Here is a 14,400-nt window from a genome sequence, read left to right on the forward strand (position 1 = left end):
TTGGCCAGTTGCCTTCCCCACCCTAAATTGTTTCTTTCCACTGCGGGCCTGTTGCCAGCGTGGGTTCAAGTCCTCAGACTGATGAGACCAGAGACAGTGGTTTTTCGATAAGAAGATAAGGAAAGAGCTGAGTGAAAACAGGTGAGGTCATCCTTGTCAGCAAGGCCAAGGCAGGGACTCGGGGATGGAACCAGAGGCCCGAGTATGGTATGGAGACCATCCCTGGGCAGAGTCCAGGGGATCGAGGGAAAGGTGCCTGCTCAGGTTGTTTGCTTCCCAGGCTGGCCCTTCGCCCCAGCTGATCTTTGCTATGACATGAACTGCCACTTCAGCAGTGCTGGGGGCCGGGGCCAGAAGGAGCAAGGTACAGACGAGACTGGCTTCCCTTCTGGTTATGCATTTGAGTTAACACACACGGACATAGCACTCTTTCCTGTCTGCCAGCCATGCTCTGGGAGATGCATAGACTTTAACCCACTCCTTCTTCCTCTCATCCTTCAGAAGAAGTTGGGGCTCATATAACCCCATTTTACAGGCAAAGAAACTGAGGGCTCAGAGCAGTGAAGTGGCTTGCCCAAAATCTAACCAGCTAGTGGGTGAAAGAACTGGAGTTGAAACTCAGGCACTCTGGCTCCCAGGTGGGATGGCAGAACTGTAACCTGTCATGCAAGGCTGTCTTCCAGGCTAGCGCTGTGGTGTGGTAGGCTAAGCCTTCACCTGTGGTGCCGGCATCCCATATGGGCTCTGGTTCGAGTCCCGACTGCTCCTCTTCTGATCCAGCTCTCTGCTACGGCCTAGGAAGGCAGTACAAGATGGCCCAAGTGATTGAGCCCTTGCACCTGTGTGGGAGACCTGGAGGAAGCTCCTGGATCCTGGCTTCAGATCAGCCCAGCTCTGGCCATGGCGGCCATTTGGGGAGTGAACCAGTGGACGGAAAACCTTTCTATGTGCCTCTCCCTCTCTCTGTCTGTCAAATAAGGAAAAAAAAAATCCAAAGGCTGTCTTCAGGGTTCTCTCTCACCACATGACCCCATCAGCTCTTCCTCTTTGCCCTTCAGGCGCTGGATAGGGCATGGCCCCAGTTCTCTGGTTTCTGCGAATAATTTCACTACCAGTGCTTGGAAGGAGTGGGAAAGAGGGGACAGGGAAAAGACAGCAGCAGGTGGCCAGCGCCGCGGCTCACTTGGCTAATCCTCTGCCTGCGGCGCCAGCACCCCAGGTTCTAGTCCCGGTTGGGGCGCCGGTTCTGTCCCAGTTGCTCCTCTTCCAGTCCAGCTCTCTGCTGTGGCCAGGAAGGCAGTGGAGGATGGCCCAAGTGCTTGGGCCCTGCACCCGCATGGGAGACCAGGATAAGTACCTGGCTCCTGGCTTCGGATCGGCGCAGCGCCGGCTGTGGCGGCCATTAGGGGGGTGAACCAACGGAAGGAAGACCTTTCTCTCTGTCTCTCTCTCACTGTCTAACTCTGCCTGTCAAAAAAAAAAAAAAGTTGTAGAATGTCATGGGGTCCTTGCAGTCCTTGTCCCTGGTCGGTCCACTGAGGCTGGAGGCCTCTGTCCTCTGTGTTTATTCCTGACAGAGGAGTTCACTGAGCGTCCTCACTCTTTTTTCACCCTGCCTCTTCAGGGAACTCCCAAGAAGGTCCCGTTTGCCCCTTGAAACAGCGTATTTCGTGGTTCTTGCCCGGGTTATTGCGAGCTGCCATAAACTTCTCATGGATACAAGCAGAGTAGAAATACATTCCCATAAAAGCAGAGGGGATGGCTGGCTGGCCTCGGGCCCGCAGGTGAGGTGAGCACCCCTCCGGGGGTGGGGGGGTCTGTTTGTGGCCCCAAAGCCTTCCTGTCTGGAATATTGCCTTCCTCGAACCCAAGGCCTGAGGGTTTTAGGTTTTTTAGGAGCTGCGTTGATGCTGGTGCCACATGCTACTGTTTGACACAGCTGGGCACGGGGTGGGGGTGGGGGCAAGGCTGGCCTCACTTCTGCACTTCTCTCACAGCGATTTGTGCCATTCAGGAGTGCTCTGCACTACAGGATACCCAAATCTATGTTCTAGAAGCTATGGCAGAAAAGGCCTGTCCGTTAAACCCAACATGTCTTCTCAGAGACCCCCCCCTTTCCGGCTCTTCCATCTTCACGGGTGCTTTTGAGCCTTCGTCCCCTCCCAGGTATGAATGCCTCAACAGCTTGCACTTTCCAGAATGTGCCGCGTGCAGCTGATTGGGGCTCCCAGCATGCCAAGGGAAGGGTTGGCAGCCCTTTTAAAGAATGGACGCTTCCAAGGGCACTCTCCAGGCACAAGCAACATCCCCGGGGGTGCCGAGGGCTTCCGAGCAGGACAGAGAGGACACCGGCTGTTCCTGAGTCAGGCCCGCTGGAGGAGAAGGCAGGGCAAGCATCCAAATCATGGCCAAAGCAGGGCTGCAGCCAGGGCCCAGGTAATGGGAAACAGCCTGCTGGAGGGAGGGGGCCAGGGTCGGGAACGGCTGGGGCAGGGCTGCTGGAGAGGGGGTTGGGAGAAGCAGGCTGATTGAGCCCAGCTGTTGCTCCTCTGTCCCCAAGATCTTTGGACTCTGCCCAGAGGCGGGCTCGCACTCCATTCCCAGAGAGAAGAGGAGCCAGCCCAGGGTGTCCTCAGCTTTTCTCAGCTCCCAGAACCCTCGGAAAGAAAGATCAGAAGGGGACTCTCCAGCCACCCACCTGACGCCTCCTTCCCATCGCCAGCCCCCACCTCCTGTCTGCTCCTGCCCAGGAAAGGCCTGAAGGAAGAGGCCAGAGAAACAGCCCTGCCCTCTCTCTCCCCAGCCTGTCCACGCACCCAGTGCGGCATCTGGAGGCCCCATGGCCTGGGCTCACTGGGGCTGCTGCCTCTGGCTGGTGCTTCTCTGCGGTATGTGCATCCGGGCCTCTTGGGGAGAGCTGCTCTGGCTTCTCTCCTCTGCGCTCAGCAAGGATGGAGTGAGGGCTAGGGCCTGATTGTCTTTTCTTCTCTTGGTCCCCTCTCTTATCCCGAGGAAGAGATATCTTGGGGCGCGTCTTCAGGGCCCACATGGCTTGGGTCAAGTTGGGTTTGCCATCTTCCCATTGCCCCCTGTTAAAGACTAAATTAGCCTGGCACTCACTGAAATGGAAGGATTTATTCAAGACTGGTGCAATAGAGGCCTTACAACAGGTGAGACAGCTGAGGCTCAGCTCCTAATCCGGCCAAGGCTGCTGGGGGTTATGAGCAGAGAGGGGATATTAGGGGATGGCAAATTACTAAAGGGAGCCACTAAGGGTGGGGGGATTCTTGCTAAAGCAACTTTACAGGATTCGTGCTGAAGACAGGCCATGGTGCATAGTTATCAAGGGTGAGGGATGAGAAATTGGACCAGCTATATTGAGAGGGATCAGACATCAAGAGTGAGGGCTTCTCTCCAAACTGAATTAGCAGGATTCTGGCTAAGGCCTGGCAATGCAGGCCAAGCAAGGGCAGGACAGACACAGAAGGCCAAGGTCAAGGCCTAGTCAAGAAGAGGGCTCAGAGGAGCCTTGCTAAAGTTTGGTCAAGGAGAGGCTCTTGTCACCCTTACAGTGCCCTACGCAAATTCCAGTAAGTGCCCAGGTTAGCAGCTCTGCACTCCCAGCCCCAGGGAGGGCCTCCCTTCCCTTTGCTCTCTAGGACCCTGCTCAGTCACTCAGCATCCAGATGCCGAGCACCTCCTTGGTGCCAGGCCCTGCACCAGGGAGCCCAGTTACTCAGCTGCAGAGTCTGCTCACGGGAGCCACAGGGCTGGCCTCAGAGAAGAGCAGATCCTGGTGTCCAGAGGGACACAGGTTGGTTGTGGCATGCCTCTTATGCTGGCGTCTTAGTGCCACCATTTCGTCAGAGACCTGTACCTGTAGAAGTGGGGGTGCATTTTCTTAAACCAACAGCATGTCTTACCTCCCATTTGAGTTTATGAAACCAAGACAGCCAGGCAAGGCAACTGTAGCAATTAGATCCCAGCTACCCTCCTTCTGTCTGTAGCACAACCCACTCAGAAGGGAAAAGTGTAATATCTCCCCTGGCTTAGGCCTCCATTATCCTGTAGGGAACCCCGCCACGACCCCAAAAGGCAAGGAGTTGAAGAAGGGACTCTAAGGGACTGCTACACTCAGGGCAGAAGGAGGCTTTACCTAATCCAACTCTCTCTTCTGCAGAGGCCTAGAGCCTGGAGAACTTAGTTCAGCACCTGGCACATGGCAGGCACTTAGGAAATGCTTGCTCAATGAGTATGGAGTTACTCTCCTCGGGTCACACCAAATTTGGGGCACAATCCAAGTTGGAAACTAGGTGTCCATACACTCTGGCCCATCTGTGGCACCACCATTTCCAGGCCTATCTGCTGTGCTTGGCAGAGTCGGGGGATGGAAGGGGCGCCACCCTGTTGTATTCAGATGTCCTGGGTTCAAATCTCTGTTCTACTGCTAGCTATGACAAAACTTAGGCAAGTTACCAAGCCTATCTGAAGCTCAGTTTCCTCCTCTATAGTAAGTGGACAAAGACACCCATCTCATAGGTTTCTTGCAAGCATCAAATGAGATGCTATCATCACTTAATGATGGGGATACATGATGAGAAATGCATCATTAGGCAATTTCTTCATTGTGTGGACACTGTAGAGTGTATTCCCACAAACTGAGACAGTTAAGACATCACTAGGCAATATAATCTTATGGGACTGCAATTGTGTATGTGGTCCATAGAAAGGCCGTTATGTGTCATAAGACCATACTACAGGTAAATGGCTGAGTCCAGTATTTGGCACATAGTAGAGGCTCTTTAAATGCTATTCCATCTTCCTTCACCAGGCTATGATGTGGGACTGGGATTGCTGTCTTATATATTTCAAATGAGCCTGGAATGATAGGCAGAGATTTGGATTGTTAGAAATGGTACAAGTGGGCCTTGAAGTAAACCCAATACGGATGAAATTAGATTTATAGACGGCTAAAACAAAGGTGGCGGTGATGATTTAGCGAGTTCCTCTAGAGCATTTCAAAGAAAATTTGATTACGAAAATTTAATTTACACACAACTTTTCCACTTCAGTAGACCCTGAAAAGACCCAATTAGATTAGAAGGGGAAAAAAACGGATGTAATGAGCACTAAAACTCAACCAAAAGTGGCAATCACTTGTCGATGAAACAGATTTCTTTGATTGTAACCCAGGGTGCCATCCAGTTCAGCCTGATTTCCTATGAAACGTGATTATTTTTCACCGCAAGTAGTCGGCCAGTGTGGTGTGTTGCAAAGGACGGAGGCCCTGCTGGGGAGTGGGGCTGCGGGAGGGCGTCCCTGTGTTCTCGAGGAGCTTGCTGGTCCACAAATGACCCTGGATTTTTCTCCTGGTTCCCAGCTCCTGCCTGGAGCCGCTCAAATGCAGTGAACCTTCAAAGGACGGATGTGAGAAACTGTTCGACCAACCCTCCGGTGAGACCTTGGCTCCACCCCCACAAGGCCCCGCCCCATCCCCCATTGGCTCACTTGCTAGCCTCTCCCCCTCTCAGGCTTTCTCCTGAATTCCAGACTCTGCCTTGCTTCTTATTAACCTCAGTCGGGGCAGACAGCACCTTCTCAGCTGCCTGACAACCCCGACACACACATGCCCCGCCCCCCCCGCCTCCCCGCGATGGGCCCTCTCCTCTCCCTCTCATGCCTACAGCCCGTTCTTTACTTTTGCCCTGGCTGGGGCCTGGGAAGCCCCACTAGGAGGAGGGAGAAGACAAGAGGGCGAAGGAGTGGGAAGGAGGGCCAGAGGAGCAGGCGAGAGGGAGCATGGAGAGGGGGGAGGAAGCCAGGCGACTAAGAAGAGCCTGACAGAAAGGCGAGGGGAGGAGGCCTAGGGTGTGAAGAGGAGGCGGCCCCACAGATGGCCTTCAAAGGCCCACTGGCCGGCAGCTTCCTAGCTGGAGCCCGGAAGGATTCTTCCCACGAGCAGAATAGGGATGAAGATCTCCAGACAACGGTAGGCCAGAAGGTGTGAGGCATGGGCCCACCAGCACTACCCTAGCTACAGGAGAAACCTAGCACATCTATTTGGCATGTCAACTTTATGGGACCACTGAAGCAGGTAGGTGGGTGAGCCAACTACCTTACTTTTTGTTTTTTGTTTTTTGTTTTTTGTTTTTTTTTTTTTTTTTGTGAGAGAGAGAGAGCTCTCATCCTCTGCTTCACTCCCCAAATGCCAGCAAGGTCCTGAAGCCAGGAGTCAGGAACTCAATCCGGGTCTCCCACACGTTTGGCTGAGACCCAAGTACGTGGGCCATCACCACTGCTTCCCAGGATGTGCATTAGCAGAAGTTGGAATCAGGAGCAGAGCCAGGACTTGAAACCTTGCACTCTTAACTGCTGCACCAAACATCCTCCCCCACAATACTTTTATATTAAAACAAACATGGATATATTATTGAGTAGAAAGCAAAGCAAAACAAATATGCCATAAACAGATTTTCATTTTAAAGGTAAAACAGCCTTTAAAGAAAAGTTTGGCTCAGAGAGGATCCTTCTGGGCACTGTCCCAAGCCCCTGGAAATACTCACTCACCTCTCCTCTGCCATTCGGGACCAGCAGGTGGCAACTGGAAAGAGCCTCCAAAGTAGAGATGCCAGATAAAATACAGGATGCCCAGTTGTATTTCAATTGCATACAACAAGTAATATTTTAGTATAAATAATGAAAAGTAATAGTATAAATAACAAAAATAATTATGTCCCAAATAGTGCATGGGACCTACTTATCTTAAAACATAATTCATGGCCGGCGCCGTGGCTCAATAGGCTAATCCTCCGCCTTGCAGCGCCGGCACACCGGGTTCTAGTCCCGGTCGGGGCGCCGGATTCTGTCCCGGTTGCCCCTCTTCCAGGCCAGCTCTCTGCTGTGGCCCAGGAGTGCAGTGGAGGATGGCCCAAGTGCTTGGGCCCTGCACCCCATGGGAGACCAGGAGAAGCACCTGGCTCCTGGCTTCAGATCAGCGCAGCACCGGCCGTAGCGGCCATTGGAGGGTGAACCAACGGCAAAGGAAGACCTTTCTCTCTGTCTCTCTCTCTCTCACTGTCCACTCTGCCTGTCAAAAAAAAAAAAAAACATACTTCACTGTAGAGTGAGCATTTGCTATAGCAGTTCTGGTGCTGCCTGGGATGCCCGAGTCCATTGCAAGAAAGCCTGGGTTCGAGTCCCTGCTGCACTTCTGATTCCTGCTTCCTGCTGACGTGCACCCTGAGAAGCAGTTCAAGCACTTGGGTCCCTGCCACCTATGTGGGAGACCCAGATGGAGTTCTGGGCTCCTGGCTCAGGCTTGGCCCAGATCTGGCTGTTGTGGACATTTGGGGAGTGAACCAGCAGATGGGAGATCTCTCTGTTTCTATGCCTTTCAAATAAATAAATAACTATTTTTACAGATATTATTCATTGTTTATTTGAAATGCAGATGTGTCTAGGAGAGGCTCCTATTTTTTTTCCTCAATCTGGAAACTCTACTCCAAGGTATGCAAAGAAGGACTGTTCATGTGGCCTGGCCCAGTGCCAGGGCTCGGACCTCTGCACTTCTCCCTCATTGTGCAGTCAGGTCCCATTGCTGTCCCAGAGGGTCCCTCTCCAGGCTCTCAACATCTCTAGTTTCACTCGGACCAGATCTCTGCCCCAGGCCAAGCCAGCCTAACCACCCTCAACCCATGCCTCAAGAGAGGCTGCTGGCTCCTGGGAAGTTGGGGCCCAGGCATCAGTTTCTCTAAGCAATGCGCATGTCTATGTATGTCTCATTGTCTGCCTGCCATCTGTTAGTTCCTTCCAGTTACTGCAGTCAATACCACAGCACGGATCACAGCCCTACGCCAGCAGCTACAGGCCCAGAATCTCTCTGCCTACATCATCCCAGACACAGATGCCCACATGGTAAGGGACAGTTCCTCCCCCTGCATTCTCTACTGGCCTGGGCAGGTCGGCCTACCAGCACAGTCCCAAATGGGAAGGTGCTCTGACTCCAAAGATGATGGCGGAAAATGGCTTTGACAGGTCCCAGGAAGTGCAGAGCATGCACACCGGGGCTTTCAGGCATCTGAAGCATCCATTCCTTTGTAGAGGCAGGAATACGCTGCCAAATCTCCTTGGCCTCCAAAAATGAAACCATAAGCAACTTCAGAATTGTTTTTGATGGGTTCTTAGATAGCGGATCCAGAATAAATAGGTAGGGCATCCCTGCTGTAGCAGGGTTAGAATAAGGGCTGTGCATTGGACCGGAAGAGTTCTTAGCTCCCTTTGGGCTCAGGCCTGCAGATGATCTATTGGCGGGGCAGTAAGACAATGCAGAGTTCTGGACTATGCAAGTGAGGGAAGAGTTTGTGTGTGTGTGTGTGTGTGTGTGTGTGTGTTGGAGTGGGGTGAACAGGAAACAAGATGGCCTGTATAAGAATTGCTTTTCCCAAAGCAGCCCCTCTGCCCATCCATCCCACCCTTTCTCACCACTGACTCCATCTCCATCCCATTTACCTTCCCAACAGCAGCCCTGTTGAAAGAGAAGGCAATGTCAGTGTTAATAAGCTGGCTTGAATTGGTTTTCCCACCTGCTGGGAAATGCTAGGAACTTTGGGTAGATATCTGAACTTCTCTGAGCTTCAGTTTTCTCCCTGGCAAGATGAGTATAATGAGATCTGTCTCCAAGGATTGTGAGGATCACAATACAAGTATAGTTCTCTCTGCATATCCTTAGGGGATTGGTTCCAGGGCCCCCCTCCCCCATGGATGCTGAAATCCAGGGATGCTCAAGACCCTTATATAAAATGGCATAGTATTGGTGTAGAACCTACACAATCTTCCCATATACTTTGTCATCTCTAGATTGCTTATGATACCTAACACAGTGTATATGTTATATAAATAACAGTGGTGATACTTCATTGTTTAGGGACTCATAACAAGAAAAAGTCTATATGTGTTCAATACAGATGCAATTTTTTTAAAAATCTATTTTTGATCTGCACTTGGTTGCATCTGCCATATGGCAGCTGCAGCTATAGAGGGCTGACTGCAATAATGTGTAAAGCCTGCTGTAGAGGTTATTTATGATGTGCCTAGGGTGCTGTGGCAGACTGGAGAGGAGAGGGGATAGCTGGAGAGGGGAACCCAAGAGAAACAAAAGCCATGATTCCACCTGGCACAGGGTAGCACTGAGTCCATTTCTGGATGGTGCTGTTGTGACTCCAAAAGAAACAATTGTTCAAAGCAGAAACAGAAGACTAGGGGAGTGACAGAGGATTTCCGGAGAGAGGTGCCCAGACCCTCGTAGGACTGTTTGGAGCTGACCAGACAGAAAAAACCGGGAGGTGGTTGGGGGACTTGCACTGGGGTCTGACTCCATGAAAAAGGTGAATGATGGTGTTGTTGATTTCCTAGAGCGAATACATCGGCAGACAGGACGCCAGGCGTGCGTGGATCACAGGCTTCACAGGGACTGCAGGTGACAGCCACTGCCCGCCCTCACTGCTTCTGTTGCAAGATCAGAGAGGGTTGCCGGGGACCTAGCATAGCTGGTGCCTCAGCAGCCAGAACCCATTCCACTGTCTAGTATCCAGAGGTCGCTTCACCCCTCAAAACCATCAGGTTCCCCACGTCTCATGGCCCACCAGACACATATATGGGCAGAAATAAGGCAGACAACTGTCTGTCTTCCTTCCCATGCTCACTGCCTCTGCCGTGCGAGACTCTGCCCAGCACTCCCAGGGCTCCACTGCTGCTGTAGTCGCTATGAGGACTTCTGCATCTAGCCACCAGAGGCCCACCAAGTCACATGATGGCTCACGGGCGGACCAGATTTTCCTTTGCCTGATCCTCAAACATCCCTCTGAGGGCTTGCAGTTGCCCTGCCACACCCATCAGGAGCTCTTCTCTTTAACAAAAGGTGCCAGATTTCTCTTCCCCATCAATCCTCTGCTAAGCCTCTGGCCCAGTGTCCCGATCAGCCACGGGATCTTAACACTGAGGCCTACCTTCCCTGGGAGTACCCACGTGCAGCTTGAGCTCCTTTGGACTGCTGAAAGTCCTGATGGCTCCCTCAGTAAGCACAGGTGCTTGACCCAGGACACCCTTTCTGCTGGCCTCCTCCAAGGCTCTCTAACAGTTCCTGCCTCACTTCCTTTCCGAAGACCCTTTGTGACATTCTCAGAACCAGCACCATGTCGCACACCCTCCAACTAAAGCCTCGTTCCTCACCTTCCCCTTCCCCTCCAAGTCTCTCTGTTCTTCCCCCAGGAACCGCGGTAGTGACCATGGGGAAAGCAGCTCTCTGGACAGACAGTCGCTACTGGACTCAGGCGGAGCGGCAGATGGACTGCAACTGGGACCTCCACAAGGAAGGTAGAAGGCCCATGCGGATTCATCCCCCCAGGCTTTGGAGCCCAGACTAGGTTCAGGAAGGTGTAGGCAAGCGGGTGCATGGCAGGACTGTCATAGACAGAAGCCTGGCCCTGCAGGGACTGCTGCATTCCTTCTTGTCTCTCAGGTAACACCATTGTCAGCTGGCTGCTCAACGAGATTCCTGCTGGAGGACATGTGGGCTTCGACCCCTTCCTCTTCTCCATTGGTATGATCTTCCCTCACTCCCTAGATCTATGCCAAAGAGGGTCACTCAGCTGCCCTGGGATGTAAAGAAACATACCTTATAGAAGGAGGGGCTGTGCGACCATAAAGATAGAGTATTTTGCATTTGTGTATTCATGGATAGTGTAATTAAAAGATGGGCATTTAAAAGAATGAATATAATTTTTTTAAGTCATGAGTGGAGAAGCCCAACCTAGAAGACTCAAGAAATCATTAAAATAAGAGATTTAATAGGATATCCTTGAAACTAAAACCATCCCTCTGTGCCCTGGAGTGCTACCAATTATGGTACTAGAATCACTTGGTGGTTAAAAATTAATTAAAATTAAAAGAAAAAAATCACTTGGTGACCCTCTTCTGGAAGGTGTATTAGAAGGATCAAAGGAGTTGGGAGGGCCTCTGAGTTAAAAAGGGATATAACTCTCTGCGGCCCAGTCTGCTGGCCAACCATGTACCAAAGGCAGAGCATTCCTGAGCATGCACTGAAAAGCTTGCACTTCCCAACTGGCTTCTTTACCAGTCTTCCAATGTCCTGAATGTTACCATCCCTTTAGACGTTCTGTTGAAATGGCTGGTACCCCAAAGGGGAGCTACACAGCCAATGAAATTAAGCAGATGAGTTTAACCAATCAGTGGTAGACAGTATTGGGGTGAGCTTGGGCAATTAGGCTTGGAAAGGAGAGAGAGAGAGAGAGAGAGAGAAGAAGGAGGAGGAGGAGGAGGAGGAGGAGGAGGAGGAGGAGAGGTACATCCCAGGGTGGGGTATTGGGTAGCTGGGGGTGCATGAATGGAACAAAAGGTAAAGGGGAGCAGGATTAGCTTTGCTTGAATCACATGGCAAGGGACAAGTGACTTCTTCCTGTCTCTGCAGACTCCTGGAAGAGTTATGACTCGGCCCTCCAAGGCTCCGACAGACAGCTGATGTCCATCCCAGTCAACCTTGTGGACCTGGCGTGGGGGTCAGAGAGGCCCCCGGTGCCAAGCCAACCCATTTATGCCCTGCAGGAGGCATTCATAGGTAATTCAGTAAGCCCATTCTCCTTCCCAACTCAGAGCAACACAAATCCCCACCACTGTTCCTTCGGCTGAAAAATCCATCATCAGAGAGAGCAAACCAGTGACTCAAATGTTAGGCTGCACCTGGGTCGCCTCTGGATGTTTGTTTAAAATGCATATTTATGAGTCCCCTCCACACAGTCAGAGTCAAAAGATCCTCGGCACATATTTACAAAGTGCTAGCGAAAGGAATGTTAGGATTTGAAGCAAGAGGGAACAGGAAGAGAGGAAACAAGAGCCAGACGAAGATTTTTTAAAAGCTATCTCTTCAAAGAGAGAAAAAGTATAATATGCATTGCTTGTCCAGTGGTGAAATCCTCTTAACTTTGGCCTTTTTCCCCCCAGAACCCTTTTATTTAAGGTATACAAACTTCATGCACTTCATAAATACAACTTTAGGAACATAGTGATAGTGATTCTTTCCACTGTACCCACCATCCCACCCCTACTCCCACCCTTCTTCCTCCCTCCCTCTCCTATTCCCATTCTTATTTTTACTAAGATCTATTTTCAATTAACTTTATACGCAGAAGATCAACTGTATACCAGGTAAAGAGTTCAACAAATAGTATGAAGAAAACTGTTTAAAAAAAAAAACTGTCCCTCAACAGTTTTTTGATTTCTCTTTTGATTTCTTCTGTGACCCACTGTTCATTCAGGAGGATGTTGTTCAGTCTCCATGTGTTTACATATGTTTTAGAGATTCCTGAGTTGTTGATTTCCAGTTCCATTCTATTGTGGTCTGAGAAGATGCATGGTATGATTTCAAGTTTTTTGAATTTGCTGAAACTTGCTTTATGGCCTGGCCTGTGGACTATCCTAAAAAAAGTTCCATGCACTGGTGAGAAGAATGTGTATTCTGCAACTATAGGATGGAGGTTCTGTAGATATCCATTAGGTCCATTTGGTCTAAAGTGTCAATTAACTGTTGTTTCCTTGCTGATTTTCTGCCTGGTTGATCTGTCCATTGCTGAAAGTGGGATATTAAAAGTCCCCCCATTACTACTGTATGGGGGTATATGTCTCCCTTTAGAGCTACTGACATTTCTTTTAAATAGCCAGGTGACTGTAATTAGGTGCAAATGCATTTATTATAGTCACATCTTCCTGTTGAATCGATCCCTTAATCATTGCATAGTGCCTTCTTTGTCTCTTTTAACAGGTTTTGTGTTAAAGTCTATTTTGTCTGATATTAGGTTGGCTATACCAGCTCTTATTTTTTTTTTTTGTTTCTCTTAGCATGGAATATCTTTTTCCATCCTTTGACTTCCAGTCTGTGTGTATCTTTGTTGGTGAGATGTGTTTCTTGTAGGCAGCAAATAGATAGGTTTTGTTTTTAATCGATTAGCCAGTTGTATATTTTAACTGCAGAGTTGAGGCTATTTACATTCAAGGTGACTCTTGATAAGTAACGACTTAGCCCTGCCATTTTTCTATAAATATCCCTACTATTTACTTTAGATTTCATTTATACTTCTACTGGGAGATTTTCTGCCTTCACCTTCTTTCATAGTGATAACCATGTTTCTGTTTCTGTGTGTAGCACATCCTTAAGCATCTTTTATAAGGCCGGACAATTAGTAAGAAATTCTTTCAATTTCTGTTTGTCATGAGAGATCTTTATTTCACCTTCATTCATAAATGAGAACTTTGGAAGATGTAGTATTCTGGGTTGACAGTTTTTTTCTCTTAAGACTTGGAATATATCTCGCCATTCTCTCCTAGCCTGTAGGTTTCTGATGAGAAGTCTGCTGTGAGTCTAATTGGAGATCCTCTGAAAGTAACCTGATGTTTCTCTCATGCACATTTTAGAATCTTTTCTTTATGTTATACTGTGGAGAGTTTGACTACAATGTGTTGTGATGAAGACTGTTTTCTGGTCATGTCTATTAGGAGTTCTATGTGCTTCCTATACTTGGACTTCCCTTTCTTTCTCCAAATTAGGGAAGTTTTCTGTAATTATTTCACTAAAACGACCTTCTAATCCATTCTCTCTTTCTATGCCTTCAAGAACTCCTAAGAATCTTGACTCTGACCCTCTGATGCTGAGCAATTCACATTTGTGAGATGGTTGGGGTCTGGTGGCCAGAGGTGGACAGAGGAAGTAAATAGCTAAATTTGGGGTCAGTCTATGGCATACATTAGCATTCAGGTTTGGGCTGAACCACAAAGGAAAGTGTACTGACTCAGAAAAAAAAATCTAACATCAATAGCATTGGCCTTATTGACACCATCTAAATATGTCATAAAAGAACAGATTGCTCATGCTTCTTGTGTGTAGTAACTAATACCCTGATGAGGACCAGGCTACTGGTTATGAATCAGTATCTTTACCAGCAGCCACCTCTACCTCCCCAGGAATTCTGAACAAGGCAATGAACTTGGACTGCAAGTCATATTGGGCAATCTGAGAGGCTCCTTTACACACACGAGTCCATGCACATTTCTTGTGTAGGAAGGAGTCAGAAGAGCAGGAGGGAAATTTCAAAAGAGCAGCTATGATGAAGCAAGTGCAAAGTGTGTCCAATTTTCTTTCTCTTTTCCAATGTAGTTTGCAGCATTATTCTTTCAGCATCTTGACACCAGTTTTTAAAGAAACTTGCTATCCCAGATTGTTAATTCATAAATAAAGCTCATCTCATCCAAATAAAGAAGGTCACAGTGATGCCATAAGGGGAGAGGATAAAAAGAACAAAATCTTCTGGAGACTAGGAGAGAACTTGCATAGGT

General features: G+C 49.3%; 1 protein-coding gene across 1 annotated transcript in view; it reads left to right on the plus strand.

Annotated features, from left to right (window-relative positions):
• Nucleotides 1–2,505: 2,505 nt before the first annotated feature.
• Nucleotides 2,506–14,400, plus strand: part of XPNPEP2 (X-prolyl aminopeptidase 2) — a 29,258-nt gene continuing 17,363 nt past the window's right edge. The window contains exons 1-7 of the mRNA XM_051827500.3: nucleotides 2,506–2,888; nucleotides 5,381–5,454; nucleotides 7,804–7,914; nucleotides 9,412–9,475; nucleotides 10,267–10,371; nucleotides 10,517–10,597; nucleotides 11,486–11,632. Of these exons, the coding sequence (XP_051683460.2) occupies nucleotides 2,840–2,888; nucleotides 5,381–5,454; nucleotides 7,804–7,914; nucleotides 9,412–9,475; nucleotides 10,267–10,371; nucleotides 10,517–10,597; nucleotides 11,486–11,632 (631 nt within the window). The 5' untranslated portion in view covers nucleotides 2,506–2,839. The remainder of the gene's footprint in view (nucleotides 2,889–5,380; nucleotides 5,455–7,803; nucleotides 7,915–9,411; nucleotides 9,476–10,266; nucleotides 10,372–10,516; nucleotides 10,598–11,485; nucleotides 11,633–14,400) is intronic.

This window comes from Oryctolagus cuniculus, chromosome X (assembly GCF_051225735.1).
Source record: "Oryctolagus cuniculus isolate XC-2025 breed Fujian yellow rabbit chromosome X, ASM5122573v1, whole genome shotgun sequence".
Classification (NCBI taxonomy): Eukaryota; Metazoa; Chordata; class Mammalia; order Lagomorpha; family Leporidae; genus Oryctolagus; species Oryctolagus cuniculus.